The following is a 23,920-nucleotide window of genomic DNA, read 5'->3' on the forward strand; positions in this document are numbered from 1 at the left end:
AGCGGCTCCAGGTCCTCCTCCCGAGACCCTCAGACAGTGGCTGCATCCAGGTTCACCCTCTCCTCCCTGCTGTAAGAGCCACAGCCTCAGGGGTCATGGGGGTGATGAAAACAGGTCCTCTTGAGCCAGGTCGGTGGTGGTGCAGGCCTTTAATCCCAGCACTTGGGAGGCAGAGGCAGGTGGAGTGCTGTGAGTTCGAGGCCAGCCTAGTCTACAAAGTGAGTCCAGGACAGCCAAGGCTACACAGAGAAAGCCTGTTTCGGGGAGAAAAAAAAAAAAAAAAAAAAAAAAAAAAAAAAAAAGAAAAGAAAATAGGTCTTCTTGCTCCAAACACTCATTAAGGAGAAAAGTCACCAAGTGAAAGACCTCATGGGCATCCTATCCCCAGCATACTGTGACTTGAGACTGAGGAGTGGTGGTGACAGTGGTAAATAGGAGGATGGATATGAACAAAGTGGGCAGGACAAAGTGAGGACCACCAGCTCGCTGTCTATTCTGCTCTTCTTTCAGCTTAGATGTTTCAAATTATTATTTGTTTTTGCTTTGTTTTTTTGACACAGGGTTTCTCTGTATAACAGCCCTGGCTGTCCTGGACTTGCTTTGTTAGATCAGGCTGGCCTTGAACTCACAGAATCTGCCTGCCTCTGTCTCCCAAGTGCTGGGATTACAGGCAGGCACCACCGTCACCTGGCTTAAAATTAATTATTAAAAAATAATTTATTACTTTCAATTTTATGTGCATTGGTGTTTTGCCTGCCTATATGTCTGTGTGAGGGTGTCGGATCCTCTGGAACTGGAGTTACAGACGGATGTGAGCCTCCATGTGGTTGCTGGGAATTGAACCCAGGTCCTCTGGAAAAGCAGCCAGTGCTCCTAACCACTGAGCCATCTCTCCAGCCCCTAACTAAAAAATTTTAATGATTAAATGTTTATTACATTTATCTCTGTTTTGTGCGTGATAAAAATTTTAATTGCTGTGTGTGTGTGTGTGTGTGTGTGTGTGTGTTTTCCTTCCACCATGTGGTCTCAGGAATTGAACTCAGGCCATCAGGCTTGACAGCAGTCCCCCTCATTCTGTGAGCCATCTCACCTTTCCCTTTTAGTGACAACTTAGTTCCCAGTAGAGGATAGTTTTCAATACCCATCAGAACAGAACAAACAACACAAGAACCATGCATTATGGGCTATTTCAAAGGTCCCATGGTCCTACTTTTCCTAATTAGAGTGTCAGAGCACACACCATCCCAAAGCCGTGGTCTTGTGCCAGCAGCACTGGGTGGATCCCAAAGAGGATGGATTTTTTTTCTCCATTTAATTCAAAATTTATTCTCACTACTTATAAAATATAATATATTTATTCTGTGGCACCTAGGTTCTAGAAGATTCTCTCCCAATGAATCAGACTGCATTGTCATTTTATTTTAATACTGTTTTTGGATAATTTTTTTTCTCTTTTCTTTTTAAACTGAGGCTGATAGGAAAACTTCAAAAGGAAGGCTTTGAAAGCTACCACACTTTCACTCTCAGAAGCCATTACTGACAAGGTCTCACTTCCCCCTGATGGGCATTTTTCTAGACATTCTTCTCGGATGGGAGACCCCAGTGCTCTAACAAAGACCCCTGTCCCTGACTGGATGCTAGCTTGTCCCTCCTTTGTCTGTGGCTTTAAGAAAACCATGCCCTCTTTAGATAGACATCCATTCTGGGAGAGACGTATGGCTTAGGAAGTTGAGTCCTTATTGATGAATAAATCTTAATCCGGTTTGTTGGCTAATTACGCTCTCGGAAAGGTAGTTTCTCACTGCCTCGCAGGAAGGATTAAGTCCTCTGTCTCCGGTGGTGCAGGGTTAAGCTCCAGGTCTGTAATGACTGAGTAATGAGACCAGCTCTCTAAGGACCCCTGGCATCCATCGATCAGGTTTCCCCTCTACGGAGACAATGCCAGAAGTGGGCCCAGCAGTTAATTACCGGAGAGGTCAAAGGTCATGCAAAACCAACACCAATCTATATACTTTCTCATTCCTAACTGCGTACAATGTCCTCGGCTCAGCCAGAGGGAGTGCAGGTCTCCCTACCCCACTCTGAGATCTGAGATAACCATGGGGTTGCAGCTACTTTGTGACCTCTTCCAGTGCCCTATGTGGCTTCTGGGCATCATTAAGTACACTTCTACAGTTCTCTGTGCCTGGGGCACCTTCCCCCACCCAGGCTCCTCATCACCCTGGCTTGGGATTTGGTGTTTTGCTCCTTCCAAAGTTTAGCCTATCTCCTGCCTCCTACACTGAGCCCCAGCTCCCCCACGTATAGACACCACCATTACTGTGACATTGGAAGCTGCTAGTCCATGGGGACTTGTGTCTTGTTCAACCTGAGCCTCAGAAGCTGGCAGAATTCGAGCACTGGCTGAATGCTAAACAAACAAAACAAGAACCTGGCTGTTGCTTCCACTGACCAGCCCTTCTGATGTGTGGGACAGCCCAGGGCCGTGTGCCGGGCCCTGCACAAAGGACAACCCCAAGAGGTGCGTGTTGCCCATCTTAACTTCAGGCCAAGGGAAACTAGGAATTCAAAGGCAAGTGGAGCCAGGAACTGAGCCAGGCTGCCTGACTTCAAAACTAACACTGTTCAGTCACAAAAGGCTGAATACTACGCGATCTTTTCCATAAGACGTCTACTGAACAGGCCAGCCCAGAGACAGAACGCATACTAGCAGTGTCCAGGGAGTGTGGGGTGTGTGTAGGGGGGTGCAGGTCTGGGTGTGGGGGTGGCAGCTAAGACATACGGAATTTCCAAATTGATGGTGGGGATGAGCAAAACTGGGGGATTCACTAAAAGGCCCTGGCTTGCAGACTTCACATGGGTCAACTATGTGGTATGTGAACTGTAGGTCAACAAAGCGGGTTTTGAAAATAAAGAGAAAGAGGGCTGGTGAGACAGCACATGATTTCCCAGAACCCACATAAAACTGAAAGGCAAGAGCAGCCTCCACTGTGTCTCTGTCCTCTACAGCACACTGTGGCACGAGCCCTGCCTGCATCACACAAACATGCAATCATTTTTTTTTTTTTACTAGAAGAAAAGCCAGTGTTATTGTTGTAGTTATCCACTGAACAAGCTGGTTTTTTGGCTTTTTCTGCCTGGTGCAGGGGGGCCATGAGGGTTGGTTACTTTCCTGTGTACAGCATTTTCTATTTGGCTTGTTTTTCAAAAAGTGTTTTTGGACAGGCCCCTACTATGTAGCTCAGGCTGGCCTCCAAGTTTTGTCTTCCTCCACCTTCCAGGTATTGGCATTTCCGGATTGGCTCAAGGATGCTCACTTTGAACTATCCTCTATGGCACTGCTCAGCCTGGGTTCGGGGTAGGGTGCGTTCTCCCAAGATCAGAAGGGTGTCCCTACCATGCCACTAGGAAAACAATGGACAAGTTATAGCAGTTCTCCCTCAGCAATACCCTAGTTCTTCTTTGCGACTTTTCTTCAGGCTCTGGCTTCAAGACCTTAGGAAACACCGGTTGAGGGTCCCTGAGCCCTGGAAATGTCTGGGGGTAGCAGTGAGGAGCTTGTGGGGCTCAAACAGCCCTGTGCTCCCTTCTGCCTGTTACAAGCTGGATCCCAGGAGCTGGCAGCAGTTCTCTCCTTCATTTGGCAAGACTGGGGCAAGTGGGGCTACGCACCTGGAAAGTTAAGAATCTTCTAGGGGCTCCAAACCCAGCCCTGGGATCATCAGCAACGGGAGACCCAGCTCAAAATAAAAGAGCTGGTCCACCCCCCTTGGATTGCATAGAGGTGCAACTGAGGGTCAGCAGAGGGGGTTTTGAGCACTAAGCCTTGGCTGATGGTAGTTTAGGTCAGGGACCCCCAGCTCAGCTTCCTGTCCTTGTTACAGGCTGATGACCCTGAGTTGAACTCACCTGGGTGGAAGGGCTCCCCATCTTTCTCCCTAGATCCCTGTAGGGTGTTACCCTCCAAAAAAACAGAAGTAACAGAGGAGATTATCCTCATGGCAACCGGCTAAACCTTCCCTGTGGCCCGGGTAGGAAGGACCACCTCTACTTCCCTACTCACGGGGCAAGTGAGCTGCAAAGCCGGAACTTAACACAAGTGGGTTAGCTTTGGACTCAGTGCCCTTAACCTAGATGATGCCATCCCAGGGCTGTCCCATGTCTCAGAGGACCAGAACGTCACAGTATTCACTGCTCATGGTATTCACTGTGGATCAGGACACCTGCCTGCCTTCATTCTGTGCCTATGCCAAGGCCTCTTGTCCTCACCCTGGATCACAGGAAGCTGCCCACCTGGCTATAGGGAGAAACTAACAGGACCCCAGTGAGGTGCAGGTCTGCCTGTGGGACTGTCAGTGGGAGGGACAGGTGGGTGAGCTCCATTGATGGTCAACGCATTTACCTCGAGTTACCTCGAGGGTGGGCAGGAAGTTCTTCTCACAGTAGGGAGCCCAAGGGGTCTGGGACCTCTCTCTGTCTCGGAACTTGGCAGTCAGCATGGAGTAGTTTGGAAGACCCACAAGGCTTGAGGCCCTGATCTCCGTAGATTCATTCTCAGCTCCTCAAGACAGAAGGCATAGGTCCTCTGAGGGAAGGGTGCATTTTGGAAACTCTGGAAGGACTTGGGGGGGGAGGATCAACCCTGACAGCTGTTAGGAATCCAGGTCTCAAGCCTTAGGCAACCACTGTTGCCACAGTCCCATACCTCCCAGGACTGCAGCCTGGATCCATCTGGAAGACCCAGTCAGGGCAGCCTCTGGGACCCCCTGACCTTGCCCGTATACACAAGCCCCCGGCACTCTTTGTCTCAAGGCCTTTGGGGGAAGGCCCATATCCATCTCAGTAGCGCTCAAAGGCCAACAAGCCCACAGTTTATTTTCTTAGAAATAATGGTTTTTTTCTGGTTAGCATTCCTGTGATGGAAACACAAATACAGCCACTGTAATAAGAAGCAGCAGAGGGGAGGGGAGGGGGTAGGAGGGGGTGGGAGGGTGGAGGGCCTGCAGGCAGTGCTGAGAAGGACTGCCACCTGGGGTGGGGGGTGGGGGGGAACAACCCAGGGGGGTGGGAAGTCAGGTGGAAAAGGAGCTTTAGAGGGGAAGAGCTCTGCACAAAGCCTCTGAGGCCACCTTCAACATACACTAGAGCAGTGGTTCTCCCTTCACGCTGCGGCCCGTCAATACACTTCCTTATGTTGTAGTGACCCCCCTCAACCGTAAAATGATTTTCGTTGCTACTTCATAACTGTAATTTGGCTACTGTTATGAATCATAACATCTGAGATGCAGGCCATTTGATATGTGAGCCCCTATAGGGGTCACGACCCACAGGTTGAGAACCAGTGCCCTAGAGTCAGGTGCAGTCTGCTCAAGTGTGAGTTCCCAGGCAGGTGTTGCTGTTCCTATCAGCAAGAGAGGCAGTTTGAGGAAACCAGGGCTCCCATTACTTGCAGAATTTTGGGGGTCGGTGAGCCCCCTTTGAGTCTCTTCTATCTACTGGCCCTAGAGCTGGAGGCATAGGAGACCTGTTTGTGCTCCACTCTCCTAGCCTGGCTTGGATGACACTCGTGCAAGCACATTCTCTCTCTACCTTCTACCCCTCACCTCATCACCGTTTCTTCCCCACCACAGGCAGGGGTAGATACCCTCGCTGCTTTTCCACCCCTACTGAGTCCTGCCTCTTTGTTGTTTTTTGTGGGTTTTTTGTTGTTGTTGTTGTTATTTTGTTTTGTTTTTTCAGGACAAGGCTTCTCTGTGTAGTCTTGGCTCTCCTGGACTTGTAGACCAGGCTGGCCTTGAATTCACAGCAATCCGACTGCCTCTGGGGTTGTAGGCGTGTGCGGCCACGCCCAACTCTGCTTCTTTTTTTTTCTAACTCATTTTGTCTTTCCCAGCTCCCTGCTGACAGTGGGGGTTATGCCTAGGAACAGATCTGGGCTCCAGCACTAAGCCGAACAGTGAGAAGACCCTGGGCCAACACTATGGACACTCCAAGCCAGATCCCACATTTTAGAGGAACCTATCTCCAATACAAACCCTTCAAGTGCATAAGGTTTTCATTGTCCCTGCTACAGATAGTCATGGGCCTCAAAAAAGTCCTAAGGGTCTTAAACTGCCATTGACAAGGACCAGTCACAAGCAACCCTGCCTTTGATGGTTAGGTTTGTTTGGGGTCTTTGTTGTTGTTGTTGGTTTTTTTTTTTTTTTCATTTGTTTTGTTTTGTTTTCCTTTTAAGATTTATTTTTATTTTATGTGTAGTGTTTCCCTTGAATGTATGTATGTGCACCACATGTGCGATTGTTGCTCACAGAGGTCAAAAGAGGGTGTTGGATCCCCTGGAAGTGGAATTACAGATGACTGTGAGCCGCCATGTGGGTGCTGAGAACCAAACCTGGGTCATTGGCAGGAAGAGCAAGAGCTCCTCGCCACTGAGTCATGGAAGAGTCTAGGTCAAGTTGGCGTGTGGGCGTGTCTGTGGAGACTTGTCCCAAATGTTAACTGATGTGGGAAGCCCCAGTACATTGTGGGCAGCACAGCACCATCCCCTGGTTTGGGGGCCTGGACTGTGTAGAGAGGGTTCGCTTATCACTAACCAAGCAGGCACCATGGGTGCGTTTGTCTCTCTGTGTGGTTGTTCCTGCCTTAACCTCCCCACAATGCTGGACTGTACCCAGGAACTGTAAGGGAAAACACACTCATTCCTTCCTGTGTAGCTTTTCTTTTCTTTTTTCAAGTTTCAATTTATTTATTTTTATTTTTTAAATATATTTTATTAATTTATTCATATTACATCTCAATTGTTATCCCATCCCTTGTATCCTCCCATTCCTCCCTCCCTCCCATTTTCCCCTTACTCCCCTCCCCTATGACTGTGACTGAGGGGGACCTCCTCCCCCTGTATATGCTCATAGGGTATCTTTTTTTTTTTTTAAAGATTTATTTATTTATTATGTATACAGTGCTTTGCCTGCATGTACACCTGCACACCAGAAGAGGGAACCAGATCTCATGATAGATGGTTGTGAGCCACCATGCGGTTGCTGGGAATTGAACTCAGGACCTTTGGAAGAGCAGACGGTGCTCTTAACCGCTGAGCCATCTCTCCAGCCCCTCATAGGGTATCTTTTCATCAGAGTCTGATGAAAATTTTGTCACAGAACTGAACCGGAATGAGAACACCATTTAATTGCTACCTGGGACTAAGTAGCTGGGAGCTTGAAGTCTCATCCAGACCCCTCTTGCCTGCCTGGTCTGCTGGATCCCAGCTTTCATCTTGGGCAGCACACACATTAGCATGCATAATTGCATGTTTTTCAGACTTAGGGGGAGGAGAACGTTCCCTTGCTAGCTTCCCACCCGCCAGCTTTTCCTGACCTCCCCTGCCCCAAGCAAAAATTTACCTGGAGTTTCAATAAAGTGTGCTATAATCAAGATGGAAATGACTTAATAAGACCTTGGCCATTATTCGTTATGAAGGTCAATTGGTTTTACGTTTTTTTTTTTTTTCCCCCACTTAATGATAAACTAAATGAATCGCTGGGTGTGTTATTAAGAGTTTGGTTAAAAACCCTTTAATGACATGCTCTGTAATCTACCTAACGTCCGTGATTGACAAGTACACCCTGGGGATATAAAATCCAGGAAGTGATTATTTACATCCATTACATACATGCTAATTTTGCAATCTCTGATGGTTGTCATTTTTTTTTCTCTTTTCACACACATTCCCCAAAAGGAAAATAGTAATATATTTAATATACTGTGGCCAAAACAAAAATCTCATTTCCCCCAAGAGCTTTAATTACAGCATTTTGAAAAGGGCCTGAGTTGAAAAACCTGCAAGAGGAATAAACCGCTTGAATGAATGGTCTGAAAATTAAGTGCACATAGAAAGGCGATGTGCGCTGTGGGTTCAGACTAAACGGCCATTAGGGGGGGGGGGTGCCTTGGTTATTTAAACAGGCCATTTGAGGGTGGTTTGTTCCTTATTTGAGGCCTGGTCCTGATTATAAACGAGAGCTTTTAATTAAGATTAGTAAGACCCAATTCAAGCTATAATTTGGTCCTTTTCCTTAGCAAATGTCTATGAAAACAAGGCGATTAAGGTTAAATGAGTTGAAGCATTTAAGGGGGATGAGTTGCCCCCTCCTGGCCCCAGCCTGCCCCTCTGGCCGAATAAGCACAAACAGGCCTGGTTAATTCAGAACAGGGGGCCAGCTCCGGCAGGGCTGGCCCCCATGGCCTCCAAAAGGCCTGTGCCCAAAGGGCCCCGTGAGACCTGGGTGCGCCAGCTTGGCTAAGGGAAGAGGGACTGAGAAAACAGAGTGCGCAAAAGTCCCAGGGTAGAAAGGAGCTGGAATTTGAGAAAGTAAATAAAGGTGGTTGGGGTGAGATTCAGGAAGGGAGGATTTAAAAAAAAAAAAAAAAAAAAAGCAGTAGTTCAAAGTATTTGGCCAGAAACTTGGGGTGTGCCCAAGGGGAGGGCTCCCATCTATTCCAGGATGGTGTGATCTTAGGGGGTCATAGTTATAGACCTGTCCCCAGGTAACGACTGCCGAGGAAAGGGTCCCTATGACCTCCTCTGTCAGTGCACAGCAAGGGAACCCTCTCCCCACAGCCTTCAGACTTCGGACGGACTGTTGAGACCCCATGGCTGATGGCTGGAGCCAGCCTCTGCCTCTACTTGGCTGGATCACCTGTCTGAAGACTGAGCTCTCTGGACTCAGTTTCCCCAGATGAACTCTGTCACTGGTCCGTGCCAGTTAGAGACTTCAGTTTCCTCACCTGCTAGTTTTCCAGGTGTGCGAGTCTCAGGGAGGCCTTTCCCAGTGATCCCCAAGCTAGTAGCTGCCTTCTGCCAACATGTTTGGACCAGCCTCAGAGGAGTGGTGTGGGACACCACAACCTAGGGCGACAGGCTCTGAGGGAGGGATGATAACAAGTGGGGATTCACCTGTTTGAGAATCAAGGAAAGCTTCCAGAAGGAGGTGACCCTGGGGATACACTCCCCTCTCCTCACAGCCAGGTTTCTGGGATTGGAATCAGACAGGTGACAGCAGCAGCCCTTGAGGCGGGTCCAGGAGAAACCCAGAAACATAGAACGCAGTATGGCAGGGCTTACAGTGGGAGTATGAAGGGATCTGGAAAGGTCTAACAGCAGGAGCAATCACCTATCCAGTTCAGGGGCCTCCTGGTACCCTAAGATGCGTCTTCCAACTTTGTACATCCACAAGTTCACTTCCACCAGGACGCAAGTCACGGAGAAAGCTCTACTGCCTCATCAGAACCTTATCAGTGGCCCAAGGCAGCCCCATTTGTCCTCAGCAAGCCCCTGCCTCACAGTCACTGTCAGCCCACAGAAAGCCCTCTGCCAGCACTAACACAATCACCAGGACGAGATGAGAATTAAACAATAATGGACACTGCCTCAAGGTCATCCATAGCTCATCACCATTGTCACCATCAGTACCACAATCTCTATCTCCACCAATCATAATCATCTCATCACCAATACCACCAGCGTCAATATCAGTCATCACCAGACTAACATCATTAATATCATCACCACCCTTGCCTTCACCATCACCATCATCACCACCCTCACTAATGTTATTTTTTTTTCATTACCATCACCATAACCTTCATAAAGCACTATCAGTATATTTGCTATATATATATATTAAACATATATATGTTGTTATATTATCATATCCACCATTACCAATATCACCTTCATCATCAAATCACTAGGAGCAACAGCATCACCCTTGGTAGCGGGTGTATGTAGCTCAGTAGTACAGCATTTGTCATGTGGTTTGCACAAGGCTCTGGGTTTGGATCTCAGCACTGCAGAAAGACGATAAAAAGAAAAACCTCCACCTCACCATCACCTGCCAGTGCTACTGCCATCACCAGGGCAGCAGCAGCTAATGCTTGTGTGTCACACCTGAAATGGCAGGCTACACTCTCATGGGTTAAATGTGCCGGCGCACTTAACCCTTACCTTCCACAAAGCATCTTCTAGAATGGTGCTTCTTGTACAGACAGGGGTTGAGTGGCTTTGCTTAGACACAGGCTGGACACGAGTCCCAGCACTCTGGCTTAAGATCTATTCTTTAATGACTGCTTGGTTGAATGAGGGCCATTCAGAACGTGACAGACAGTGCAGTGACCACAGCAGACGCGCAGCCATGGGCCCACCACACCTGGGCTCTCATCCCAATCCTGGCAAGGCCCTTCTCTCTCATGTCTCTTCTGGACCATGCAAACCAGGAAATGAACATCTGGGTGGTCTCTGAGCTCCCTGAGGCCACCCTGAATGTGGCCTGTCAGCCCCTCCAGATGTGTCTACAGCCTTCTGGGGGTATCCATTTAGGGAATCTGATGGCCCCTGTGTTACTATTCCAGCAGGCTGTACTGATGCCAATCAATGCCGTGTGTGAGTCTTCAGGAACAGGGACACCCAAGACAAGCAGGCTGGGTCCACCCAGGCCCTTAGAACCTGGGCCAGGCAGCATTCACTGTGTGTTAAGATCAGCACTGATGAATGATGTCAGCTGGAAGGTTCCACCAGCTGAAGGACAGGGCACATGGTACCTTGCGCATCACCTCCAAGGTGTGTGGCACTGAGGGCCTTTACCATTCACGACCCCCTTTGCAGCTACTCTGACAGCACGTAGTAGCAGGTACACACGCGTCTACATGTTGAATACTAGGAGCTAGGCACCAGGGTTGGGCAGGCTTCACACACTGCAGTGTCTGGCCTAGTCTTCAGCATGGGTGGGGAACAGTTTGGGCTCATAGAGCCAAAGGAGACACTGAGGTTTGCTGTGTGCACGTCAGAGGTAGCCTGCAACCAAGGCTCCTTGCAGAGGCCAGGCTGTTCCCTGCTTTCTTCTCACAAGACATAGGGTTAGGATGTCACCATCACAGGAAAGATCTTCCTGGCAATTCCCATGCTCCCTACTTCCCACCATCCTCCACTCACTGGGGTCTCACAAATTGTTCATCCAAACTCCAGTCTGGGCGGGGCTTGGGGCTCAGACTAAAGATATTCCACAGGCCAGGGTTATCGCTAGGCCCTGCTCCTGGAGCTGGGAGAAGAATGACAGATTCACTTTGTAAGAGAGGTGCTCCTGAGTTCCTGGGGGTACAGCCAGAGGTAGGTGTGTGTGTGTGTGTGTGTGTGTGTGTGTGTGTGTGTGTGTGTTTCCATAGGCATTCCAACTTCCTTTTGGGGGCACAGGTGGGCAAAAATCCACAGAGCCAGACTCTTGGGCTGGGACACAACTCAGTTGTAGAAGATTGCCTAGTATACAGGGAGCCCTGGGTCTGATCCCTAACACTCCATCCAACAGGCGTGGTGATACACATCTGTAATCACAGAAATAGAGGCAGCCTCCTGAGTTCAAGGCCAGCCTCTGCAGAGGAATGGTAGTTCAGAACACGCCTGCTCTGGCAAGAGATCACATCCAAAGGTCTTGTGGGTCTGTGTGATCCGGCTGGAATACAAACACGCCTTTAATCCAAGAGACAGAAACAAACATATTTGAGTTCAAGGCCAGCCTGGTGTAGAGCAAGTATCAGGTAAAGAAAAGCTTAGATCCAGATGTGGGTGGCACATGCCTTTAATCCCAAACAAAGGTAAAGTTAGTTTGCAGAAGGAAGCACCCATGTTGGAAAGTGATGTCTAACTGAGTGGCAGAAAAGGTGATGAATCAATGAAGGATATGCCCAGCTCTCACAAGAACAGAGAGGAAAGGGAAGCTACTTAAGAGGCAGTTTTACAGAGAAAGAGGAGACTGTTTTTAACAGGACAGTAATAGAGAGATGGGTTGCAGAGAGAGAGAGAGAGAGAGAGAGAGAGAGAGAGCGAGAGAGAGAGCACTCAGGTGAAGACGGAACAGGCCAGAAAATGAGAAGACAGAAGATTAGAGCATATTGCTGAGTTAGTCTGAGGCCAAGCAGAGCAATTCCGGGCTGAGAGAAAAGCCAGATTAAATAAGCCAGCCTTTAGAAGCTGACTAAAAGCAATGGGCCAGTGATGACGGAATTCCCTGGGGCACTGGGCAGCTGCAACGCCCCAACTCTGCAGAGCCTGGTCAGAAGGGGCAGTACCTCATCCCGTTTTCACGCAATGCTTGCCTAACGCAATCCCACGCTGACAACTGAGAGCCAGAGTGCCCGAGTGAGGATCAGAAACCTCTGGTTTTAGTCCTGTCTGCATCACTGTAAAACTTTGGAAACCCTGCACTTGATGCCTGCCTCAGTTGATTTTCATCTGTACACTGAGGGTGGGTGGCAATGCCTGGGTCATGGGTACATGGATCAAGGAGAAAACACTGTAGACCCCAAAAGCCAAACTCTGCCCAATTCATCAGGATCTAATGATCTAGTCCAGGCTAGTCTCAAACCCACTGTGTAGCCCAAGATGTTCTAGCCTATAGAGCCACTTGGTTTGAACTCTTTTTATTTTTTGTTTTTCTAGACAGAGTTTCTCTGTGTATCTTTGGCTGTTCTGGTCTCACTTTGTAGACAAGGCTGGCCTTGAACTCACAGCAACCCACCTGCTTCTGCCTCCCAAACGCTAGGATTAAAGGCGTGCACCACCACCACCCAGCCTATTTTATTTCTTATTTTTTGCTTTTTTGAGACAAGGTTTCTCTGTGTAGCTCTGGCTGTCCTGGAACTCACTTTTGTAAACCAGGCTGGCCTCAAACTCAGAGGTCTCCTTGCCTCTGCTTCCTGTGTGCTGGGATTAAAGCTATGTATTACTGTGTCTGCCCTGGGGAATGGGTTTCTACTTTTGAACCCATTCATAAACCCATCACCCCAGATGCAGGGAGAAGAGGCAAGACAGATGGATGAATAGATTGAATCACACTATCTAAGCTTTAAAAAGAGGAGCCAGTCTCACACCCCATTCATGGGCAGGTCCTCGGTAGAAGCTGCAGGTTACACAGGGTGGTTAAGAGGCTGAAGTTAAGGACCCAGAAGGTAAGTTACTCTGGTTTAAAAAAAAAAAAAAAAAAAAAAAAAAAAAAAAAAAAAAAAATATAATATATATATATATATATATATATATATATATATATATATATATACACACACACACACACACACATATTTATTTATTTTGCATACAGTGTTGTGCCTGCATGTACACCTGTACACCAGAACTCAATATAGATGGTTGTGAGCCACCATGTGGTTGCTGGGAATTGAACTCAGGACCTTTGGAAGAGCAGCCAAAGCTCTTAACCTCTGAGCCATCTCTCTAGTCCCTAGTCTGTGTTTTTACTGGTTCCCATACATAGTCAGGACAAGACACACAAATGCTCATTCAACCTTGATTTCTAACAGAAAAAAGAGGCCAATGTTTAGGTGAAAGCTGGGTACCCCACATTTTCATCTTTCACTCTTCAGATGAGCAGCTATGTCGACATTCCAGGAGGTCTGCAGGCCTCTGGACAGCTTAAGACTTGACAGAAGCCGGAGCTATCTGTGTCTACAGTGCTAGGCTGCAGGTTCAGGCCACTGGTATGCCACAAGGCAGGCCTCGGCCACCTCCCTCCGGGTCCCCACTTGGTGGGGAAGGCTGAGGGAACTCACCTTCACACTGCCTCCCTTCCCCTTTGTAGCCAGGCTTGCAGAGACATTTGTAGGACTTGGGTGTGTTCTGGCAGATGGCATCTATGTGGCAGTCGTCTGTGCCCTCTGAGCATTCATCCACGTCCGCAGCTCCTGTGGGGGGGAGAAGAAACTGCAGGTGAAGAAGTGTGCTAGGAAGCCATCTGAGACGTGCCGGAAGTCCGTGCCCCCATCCTACCACAGGGGGAACTAATCTTGACAGTTCCGTGGCAATTTGGTCTAACAAGGGGCAATTGGTTACATCCTTGAGGCAGCTTCTTTGTGCCAGGCACACGTCATCACACATCTGGTCTTTATTTTCATAACAGTCCTACTAGGTAGGGCTATTATCCTCACACTCAAGATACGGAGACACTGAAGGCTAGGGACACCAGAAAGGAAAGCCTCTCTGTGGATCTTGGTTTCTATCCCTCCACACTCCTCATTCCAAAAGAGTCCTCTGAAGGACCTAACCCCTTGGTTGCAGATGAGGAAACTGAGGCAGAATGGGGTCCAAGTATCATATTGAGCAGGGGCCATCCCCAGGGAGGTTGCAGGTAATCAAGCAGAGAGGCCATGGGAAGGGTAATCCTCTGGGATGCAATCCAGAGTGGAGTCTCTCCACCTGCCTTTCCCTCTGCTGACCCAGGCCCCTGACCCCAGAAAGCCAGTTCTCAGAGCTCAGCTTCTAGACCTTAGCACCATGCCGGCTCAGAGGGCTCTGGTGCATCCTCCCTCCCCTCCTGTCCCCAGCACAAAGATACAGAAAGCTGTAGTCATGGTTGTATGATGAAAAAGGCCCTCTGTACTCACACCTGATCCTCCTCTCTCCTCCTGCCCCCTCACTCGATAGCTCGTGCTGAGTTTACTCAGGTTTAGGTTTAGATGGGGCAGGGGTGGGGATGGGGGTGTTGAGGCCAGTGATAGATAATACTGGACCAGACTTTGACTCCATCATAGAACGAGCTTGTCTGGGTGTCACTCTCCTTCCAGCTGGCTGTGACCACCACACAGATGGACAGGCAGAAGGACTCAGGTGAGCAGACAAGGGACTCTCAGCAGCTGCCCTGAGGACAGTCCCCCTGGGAGATTCCAAATGTCCCTATCTCTTCATCCATCTGGCCTCACCTTAGGCTTCATGGTACCCAATAATGTCCACTTTGGATTCAACCACACCCCCCCCCCTGCTGGACACTGGGCTCTAGTTCTGTGCCCCACCCCACCTCAGACTCCTCTTCTTCACTCCAAACTCCAAGGTACCACCAGTTCACCAGAGGAGGGGGGGCCCGCCTTGGAAAGAAGCACAACAGACTCTTCCCTGCACACATGTGCACACACATACACACACACACACACACACACACACACACACGCACGCACGCACGCACACGCACATATGCAAAACACACATACACACAAGTGTGGCATCCCATGGCCAGCTACCTCTGCTCAAGTGTTCGGTCCAGCTCTACCGCTGCCCAAAGCCATTAGGCAAGAGGCAAGTGGCAGGCGACATAGTAGAACAGAGAGTACATGCCAAGGCCACGCAGGAGGTTGTGGGGGAGGGGCTTTCTGGGGAGCTGGCCACAGAGAGACCATGACTGCAAGGGCAGGACACCAGAGAGGGTCAGATCACCTCTAAGAGAGAATCATCGTCTCACTTCCCATGGGTCAGGGCATGAGACTGAGGGACAGGACGGGTCCTGGAAGGAGTGGGGGCGGGGAGGAGGGTGTCTGAGGTCCCTTCTGTCTCCCACCTAGGTAGGCAGGATGAAAACACAGAAGTTGGGAAGTGATGGGTGGGGCTGTCTGCCTTTCAAATTATAAACTTGGCCGGGGAAAGAGGGAGCCTGGCTGAGCCAGGTTGCAGATCCCTGTACAAGCCTCACATACCGGGCTGCTCCCTTCAACCCTGGTTTCCTTATTCTGAGATCAGACGCTGAGGTTCTACAGTTACCAAGGCTTCCACAGAGCAAAAAGGGGAGGCAAAGGCAGATAGGCACCGGGAGGAACGGAGAGGAAGGGAGAGAGACACACAGGACAGTCCTACAAAGGTGAAGGATCCCGAATCTTGGAAGGAATGCCCCTGGCTCCGTGTCTGCTGTGGGACTCTCACAAACAGACCTCACTCCTGAGGGCTAGAGTGAGAGCAACGCAGGACCCTCTGTGCACTGGAAATGTGAAGAAAGGCTCGGTGTGCAGCTCTGCCCCGGAGCCCCCTTCCCTGAAACTCAGATCACGAAGAAATACCCCCAACCTAGCAGCTCCTGGGCTCTGACCGAAGGCTGGCTTCCTCCTGTGCCTCCTGCCCCCTCTCTCTGATGTACGTCGTCGACACACCAAGTCCTGGTTTCGTGTTCCCATCCACCCCCTTCCCTGCGTCTGTCTGTCTCTTCTCCCCCTCCGGTCTGACAGTCCATCTGTCCATCTCTTCCCAGACATCTCCATCCTTCCTCTCTCCCTCGGTCCCCTCCCTCGGCGCCGCCCCTCTGAGTCCTCCCGTCTCTCTGTCTGGTGTCCATCTGTCTCCTCCTCTCAGTCCTTTGATCTGCCTTTCTCCTTCCCGCTGTCCACTGCCTCCTCGCTCCCCTCCCTAGTCTCCTCTCCCCTCTTCCCTCCCGCGGCTGTCTTTCTCAGGGCTTCTTCCTGGACCCTTTTGTCTGTTCCCTCTGCGCCTCGGCTCCTGTCCGTCTGTCCCTACACCTCCCCGCATCCCCTCCATTTTCAGCACATTCTTTTTGGCCATCTCCGAGGGTTTGCTTTGCGGCAGCTGCCGAGTCCTCGACCCTGGGGGAGCACAGCTCAGGGGTCCCCGCCTGTCTCCGTATGCATGCCGGGCCCCTCAGGCGGCCGTCGCTCTTCCTTTCTTCCTCCGGCCTCCCGCTTCCCCTCCCGGGGCCTCAACCCACCCCGCCCCCGCCGGTCCCCTGCGCCCGGGGCGCTCACAGAAGTTTGCAAGGAGGCAGGACCCGGCGCGGGGCGGCCTCAGACGGCGCGGGGTAGCAGCCCGTAGGACCTCGCGCGCCCGCAGTCCCTCGGGTTCTCGCACTTACCTGGGAGCCCGCTGCCCCCCACCAGCCGCCCGCGCGCTCCCAAAGCGAGCAGCACGCACAAGTGCCAGCGCACGGCCGCCGCGCCCATGCTCGCTGCGGGCCGCGCCGGGTGCGGGCGTGCGGGGCACGGGACGCACGGAGCAGTCGCTCCGCGAGCGCTCCTGTCTGCTGCGAGCTCCGCTACCGCTCGGGCTCCGGAGACACCCGGCCGGCGCGTAGGACTAGCTGACAGCCGCGCGCTCATTGGCCTGCGGCCGCGGGGGGCGGAGCTCCGTGGGAGGCCGACCAGTGGGCGTCGGGTGGTGTGGCTTGCGGGCGTCTGGGCCCGCCCCCTCTTTGGGGAGGGGCGGGCGGCAGGTGGGGGGTGGGAGCTGAGTGAGCTAGGGTCGCGGTGCCGGGTGTCACCCGGCCGGGACTGATCCCAGGCCGCTCTTCCCCAGACCTGTTCTATACCCTGGGTCCCCAAGGTCCACAGTGGCTGTTCCTCTGGCGCAGCACCCCTCAGCCCCCCTCCCACGCCCCACTCAATAGGGAGAGTTGAGGTGAAGAAAGGCCCCGAGGCACCCAGGATTAGTGAAGGCGAAGCTTAGTGCACGCCGACCCATAAGCACTTATTAAGGTCCTACTGGGTGCCAAGTGCTGCTCGGGGAGCTGCAAACTAGCCCGCATGGAAAGCTCTTGAAGATAGTTTCATAATTTACACACAAAAATCAAAGGAACTTTTCAGTACTGCCCCGAGGACAATGGTTATAGGAGTGTTTGTCTTGGACAACCTCGCGTCCGCCGAGAGCCTTGCTTTCAGGGAATGGACACACGACTTGGCAGGGCTCTGTAGCCTCACTGTCCCCAGGAGCTTGTTGCTTCGCCAAGCTCAGGTCCTCGGGTGACAGGCCCGGAGGGGCTGGGGGTCATAGCATCGTGGTCACCCTGGCCCAGATCCTCCCCAGGCCTGGGGTCTACACCTGACCCCTCGGCCTTGGGGCCTGGCAGGCACTCAATGGCCGCTCTCAGCTTGGGAGGCAGGACGCTGAAAAAGTTTAGTAAACCCCAAGGCCCATCTCCTTGACAACCACCAATAAGAGCTTCTGTTTTCTCCTGCTCTCCAGACTCAAAGACTTTTCTCTTTTTGTCCACTCTGCCTGTGCAGGGTTGCTCCCAGAGGCTCCCCTCCACGCGGGCTCTCTTCCTCCCTGCCCCCAACACACACACACTTCTGCAGCCACCTCCAAGATCCCAGAATGCTAAATCCAAGTGTCTCAGCTTCTGCTGCCAGCCAGATTTCCTGTGGTCTTGTGGCATTGGGTTGGAGATTCAAACAAGAGACCCATATACCCGCGTTGTGCAGAAAGGATTAGGGAGAAAGAGGTGGGGCCCTGGCCTCTATTTCATCTATCTCCATCTCCTACCCTGCTACTGCCTGCATTTTCTTTCCCTGGTTGCTTTTGGCCATGTAATTAATTTGGGAGATCTTGTTACCATGGTTTATATTGTCTTCTCTCAGCTGTACGGTTTTGAGATTTTCCCCCCTTCTGTGCAACCAATCTATTTTTGAGAAGTGTTTTCAAGGGGACTTTTTGTTTGTTTTGTTTTGTTTTTGTTTGTTTTTTGAGACAGGGTTTCTCTGTGTGGCCTTGGCTGTCCTAGACTAGGCTGGCATCAAACTCACAGTGATCTGCCTGCCTCTGCCTCCTGAGTGCTGGGATTACAGGTGTGCGCCCATCATGGACCAGCCTCAAGGGGATTTCTTAACACGATGTTTTTTCAGGGGCTCCCACCCCAACTCAGGTGTCTCTAAACTCAAAAGCAGCCATGAGACTTTCCAAGTTCTAACTCTCAATAGGAAGGTGGGACGGAAGCTGGGAATGGTTTGGGGTTTCCTACAGTCCACAGGGACTCCCACTAATATGCAATTTTTGTCTGCAGTAACCTTTATCTCAGTAATCTTGAAGGTCAAGTTTGCTGATGACCTAACACCCTTCAAGTGTGCAAAGAGAAGTGGCTCCCTCTAGGAGACCATGGCACCTGTGAATGTGCAGAACCAGAGGAGTTAGGGGCGGGGGTAACACTGGAGGACTGTATCTCTAAGTTCTGACCAAGGAGATGGTTTATAGGGCAGAGAATGATGCTTTGTCTCTTGGAGCAGAAGCAATACTTGTGTGATTGTACTAGGGCGGGTTGCGTAGATGGGGTCAGTGCTCCAATGAACTAAGAATATCTTGGCACCCCTCCACACTGAGCTGAGAAAGTGGAGGCCACTGGCTTGGGAAGCAGACTGGTCAACCTCAAGTCCAAGCTCTGCACGTCATTTGGAGCACCTGTGCCTTCCTCTGACGTCCCTTCTAAACTAACCACAGGCAAGGCAGCCTGGCAGACAGCATGTCTTCTGCACCCTGAGCCCACGTCACACTTCTGGAAGAGCCTTTGTCCCCTTCTGCCCACACCTCTGTCCCTGCTCCGTAAGCTGGGTGCAAGACCTCCTTCAGGCTCAGAAATGAAAGTCCCCACTTTCACCCCCGAGTTGTCCCTCTGTCTCCACCCAAAAATGGGATTCCAAGGGCCTCATCTGTGACCACAGTCCCTGAAGGGAGCCAAGGCAATTATTATCAGGCGAATCTGCGCATGAATGAATGTAACAGCGAATGAATGGGGGAAACAAATGGTCACAGAAACAAGCCAGAACCAGTTGTGAATGCCTATTGCTCTGCTGAGGTGACTTTGGCTTAAGAACGCAGCCAGCTGCTGTCTTTCTCCTAAACAACCCATTTTCTGTGCCCTGTGGGAATCTAGGCTGGTCAGTAGAACCCCAAATCTTGAGTGCTCAGAGAGGACGACCCTGGACTTGGGGCCCTTTGGCTCCCCCTGGTGACGGTTCACAATGGTGTTTGCCTGTAAGGAGGCAAGAGGAATTACCCAGTTCCCCTCTTCCTTCTGGACACATCATCCGCGACCCAACCTCACCTCTTAATGGCAGGAAAGTCGTGACCTAGCCTCAGATCACAATCTCAGTGCCAGACCGGCCTGATGATGGTGTCCCTGTCGCCTACACCTCTGCAGTCTCTTAGAGTTGCTGGGAGGATAAAACCAGGCAAGGACGACAGGGGAACTCTCTGAGCCTCAATCTCCTCTTCACTAACAGAAGAGCAACGCGGGTGTCTTCTGGGCAGGATTGAATGAGATGCTGAGCCCAAAGCCCTCAGTAGCATGGCATGTAGAACATTAGAGGGAATGCTCACATTAGTGTCCTTATAATTACATTACTCCCGCTGGTCCGAATGGTAGCAACAGCCATCGAGCTGTAAATGCCTTCTTTTGGACACTTTTAACCAGAAAGGGTTCTCTCTAGGTTAGCTGTGAGGGCTCTTTGGGATACAGAGTTCTCTGTAGCCATGAAATGTTAACACACAGATGGCATGCCTACGCGTGGATGACCTCCAAGGCTTTTGCATGTTTTTTTCCTAAGAAAAAGAAAGAAAATTACCTAATTCCTCCCACTGCTGTAGGTGCCCCTTTATTTTCCATGCTGGCCTTTCTGCAGTTCCCTGTGAGATTCTGAGCCATATAGCTTCTTTAGGTTCTTTTCTTTTTAAAAATATTTATTTACTTATTATGTATACAGCGCTCTGTCTGCATGTACATCTGCAGGCCAGAAGAGGGCATCCGATCACATAATAGATGGTTATGAGCTACCATGTGGTTGCTGGGAATTGAACTCAGGACCTCTAGAAGAGCAGTCAGTGCTCTTAACCTCTGAGCCATCTCTCCAGCCCGTGGGTTCTTTTCTTGGGCTGGGCTGTCAGATGAGGTCTCAGTCTGCAGGCAACTGGGATCCAAACTCTGAGATGGCCCAGAGTTGTGACCCAGTGTCTTCTTTCCCTCTCACCTAGTATAATGTTAGATAGCATTTTTTCTTCATCCCTCTGTACTGGATGTGGTACTGGGACATCAGTGAATCCTGCCATCTACTCTGTGACACAGAAATTGCTGCCTTCCCCACTAGACGCCCGAGAAAATGGATCTGAGGTTGCCTGTCTAGGATCACAGAGCTAGCAAATATCAGAGGTGGGATTTGAACCTGGGTCTGTACAGCTTGTTCATAAAACACAGAGATCAAAGGGCAGAGAGGCACCATGCCAGCAGCTGACACTATTCACTGTAAGGCTTTGGGGTTTTTTGTTTTTGTTCCAATACTGACAAAAGTGGTTTCTAAATGGTGCCTAAATCTTAGCAATTCACAATCTACCTGCCTGACTTAGGTATTACCCAGTTTTACCATTCTTCTACTTTCTTTCCCCAAACTTTTATAATATTTGGAGCCATCCCCGCTGCTCTCAGGAGGCAGAAGAGACAGGATGATACCCAAAGGACTTCTCAGAGACCCCTAAGTGGAGCGGGGGTAGGAGTGTACCAGTGGCTCATTATGGAAACACTTTATGGGGTGGGGGCTGGGAGCACAGCGCCTCTGTGGTGCACTCATGAACCTGACTTGGAGCTTCAGGGTTCGTGGACAGACATAAGGACAGGAGAGCACAAGCACAACTTGGAGGCAGCCCAGCCTGGCCTCATCTGACGTACTGAGAGCCAGACTCCGCTCTGTACTTTCTCAAAGCCTTGCCTAGACACACACACACACACACACACACACACACACACACACACACACCAAGCGAGCCTGTACCCATGGCCTTTTCCTCTCTCTTTCTGGAGGGGGCACCAGTTTTGAGTTTTCCCTCAATGACTCCTTAGAGGCTTGGGCTGTCCTCACCCAGTGCTTCTCCCCGCGCCATGCTGCCTCTTCTCTGAGACACAGCTCCCTCCCTTCCCTCCTCTTATTTTGCTTTTCCCTCTCTGAGATCAGGCCCCTGTACTGGGTCTGCACTGCTCTCTGTATGGTTAATGCTGGGCACTGCGCACTCAGAGAACCACAGCTTGAGGCTAATAGTCCATCTTCCCTTCCGGTGTCACTGAAGGTCCCTTTTAGGCCTTCGCCCTAAGCCTCTGAGGTCAGCAAGAGACTGGCTGGGCCATTGCCCAAGCAATTAGGCATATGTCTAGGCAAAGACAGGTGAGAAACTCACACCTGTGGGTGCGGCTTCTTTCCTGCATGGACAGGAGCTGCCCATCTCTGAGAGAAGGGAGCCCTGCAGTGACAGGCAGAGGACAAGATGGGAGGGAAGTGGGGAGGTCAAGGAGAGAGGGGGAGGGAGGAGGGAGGGAGGAGAAAAAGGGAGGAAAGAGAGGGAGGGAGAGAGAGAGAAAGAGAGAGAGAGAGAGAGAGAGAGAGAGAGAGAGAGAGAGAGAGAGGAGAGGAGAGAGGAGAAAGATATCAGGGTCTTGGTCACATCAATCCTTCTGCTCTTAAAAAAACTACATTTATTTCTGTCACTTGTAACCAAAACTGCCCTCCTCAGCCACGGCCTAGAGTAGTAGACCTGTCCACAAAGTGCCACCCATCAGCCGGCAAAGCACTTTTTATGTAAGCCCATGACCACCCAACCAGATCAGTGATGCTCTCTCCATCTGTGTAGTGTGGCTGAGGCCCTCAGAAGCTCAGTGATCCGTCCTGCTGATAGACAGAAATAATTGTCGTGGACAACCAGAGTCTTTACAAAATATTCTTGTTTTTTTCTAGTTCATATTTTATTTACCCAGACCCCAAATTCCATGATTTCTCCTAGCACCTCAGAGATTTTGAAAGTGACAATGAGACTTTGCTGAGGATTGAAGGTGGGTGGAATGTGAGTGTGTGCATACATGCGTGTGTGCATGTGTGTGTATGTGTGTGTGTGTAAGGACTTGGGGACAGCCATCACCTCATTTGAACCTCAAGGACAATGGCACTATGGGCTGTATCTTTGTGCCTATCTGATCACTGGGTTTTTGTTTTCTCTCTGGGGCTCTGGATTTAGATGACGGACAGATGGATGGACAGATGGATGGACAGACAGACGACTCCAGAGAACCATCAAGTAGATAGTAATTGTCATCAAAACATTGATGTTTTGTTAGGGTGACAGCCATTCAGTCATTCGACAGTCAACAAAGCACCCAGTGCTTGCCAGGCCATGTCCTGGGCTTAGCTTCTTCTGCCTTGCAGGAACTCATGCTCTTGTGCGGGTTTGGAGTTAAGAAGCTAGTCTTGTCTTGAAGAGTGGGGCTGGATTTGAGCCTGATACTATTATGCAGACAGAAGGAAGTGGGCCCTGTGGGGGCAGAGGTGATGCGTGTGTGAGGGAGAAGAGCAAGTAAGGCCTTGTAGGGTGAGTAGGAGTTCAACCGGTGGCTTAAGGCCTGGCCGTTTGGAATGGAGGAGCCGCTGTGAAGCCCCAGGGAGCAGAGACTCTGCAGAACCCAAGGGCCCAGGGACAGAGCTCAGACTCCAAACAGGGCAGCTCTGACATTACCCCATGTTGGTGGGAGCCAGGGAAAGGCTTAGACAACACAGTGGAAGTGTGTTCTAGAAGCATCCCTCCGGTTTGGGTGGGGACGATGAGATTAAGGTCAAGGCCTTTGTTTGGCTGCATCCTGATTCTCTCTGGGAGAGTTCAGAGTCAATGGAAGCTATTTCTCTGGGCCTTGGGGTCAAATCCACTTGGGATCCACCGGTCCAGTACTATAGCCTCCTGAAGAACCATCAGATGGCAAAAGCTTGGGGACATCTTGAAGCAGAGGCATCTGGGATTGTTTGGTTCTTATGCCCCTATTGGTACATTAATCTTTATTTTAAGCACATACCATTTATTAAGTTTTTTTTTAATGGGGCTAGAGATATGGCTCAGTTGACAGAGTGCTTGCCTAGCACACACAAAGCCCTGGACTTGATTCCCAGCTCCACATAAAACTGGGTGTGGAGGTGCACTTAATCTAGCACTTAGGAGGTAGTGGCAGAAGGGTCAAAAGTTCAAGGTCATCCTGGGTTACAAAGAGAATTTGAGGCCAACCTGGGCTGCATGTGACCCTGTCTCAAACTAAATAAGCAACAACAATAATAATGATAATAGTAATAATTAAAAAAAAAAATAGAAAGCTTAAACGCCAGGTAGGTTGGCACTCGGAAACCAACGAAGGGAATGCTGACTTGTTCTTCCACGGACAAGGTGAAGAACTTAGAAAGGCCGGAAAGAAGCAACTTTGAGATCCTGAGTTCTTGAGCTTCCCAGTGGCCAGAGGAAAAATTCCAAGAGACGGGAGAAAACTGGCCAAGAATACCACCTGCCGAGATCCTAGTGAGAGTGAGTAGA

At 50.5% G+C, this 23,920-nt stretch overlaps 1 protein-coding gene across 3 annotated transcripts in view; it reads right to left on the reverse strand.

The window, feature by feature from the left end:
• The window catches only part of Scube1 (signal peptide, CUB domain and EGF like domain containing 1), a 119,485-nt gene extending 102,605 nt beyond the window's left edge, over window positions 1–16,880 (reverse strand). For 2 of the 3 annotated variants that reach the window (XM_051160112.1, XM_051160111.1), the window contains exons 1-2: window positions 16,683–16,879; window positions 13,612–13,743 (exon numbers count right to left, since the gene is read on the reverse strand). In XM_051160112.1, coding sequence (XP_051016069.1) covers window positions 13,612–13,743; window positions 16,683–16,770 — 220 coding nt within the window. In that variant the 5' untranslated portion in view covers window positions 16,771–16,879. Of the gene's footprint in view, window positions 1–13,611; window positions 13,744–16,682 lie in introns of all 3 variants that reach the window. The other variant, XM_051160113.1, reaches the window with a different exon arrangement.
• Window positions 16,881–23,920: the final 7,040 nt, after the last annotated feature.

The sequence above is a fragment of the Acomys russatus genome, chromosome 17 (assembly GCF_903995435.1).
Source record: "Acomys russatus chromosome 17, mAcoRus1.1, whole genome shotgun sequence".
NCBI classification, from domain to species: domain Eukaryota; kingdom Metazoa; phylum Chordata; class Mammalia; order Rodentia; family Muridae; genus Acomys; species Acomys russatus.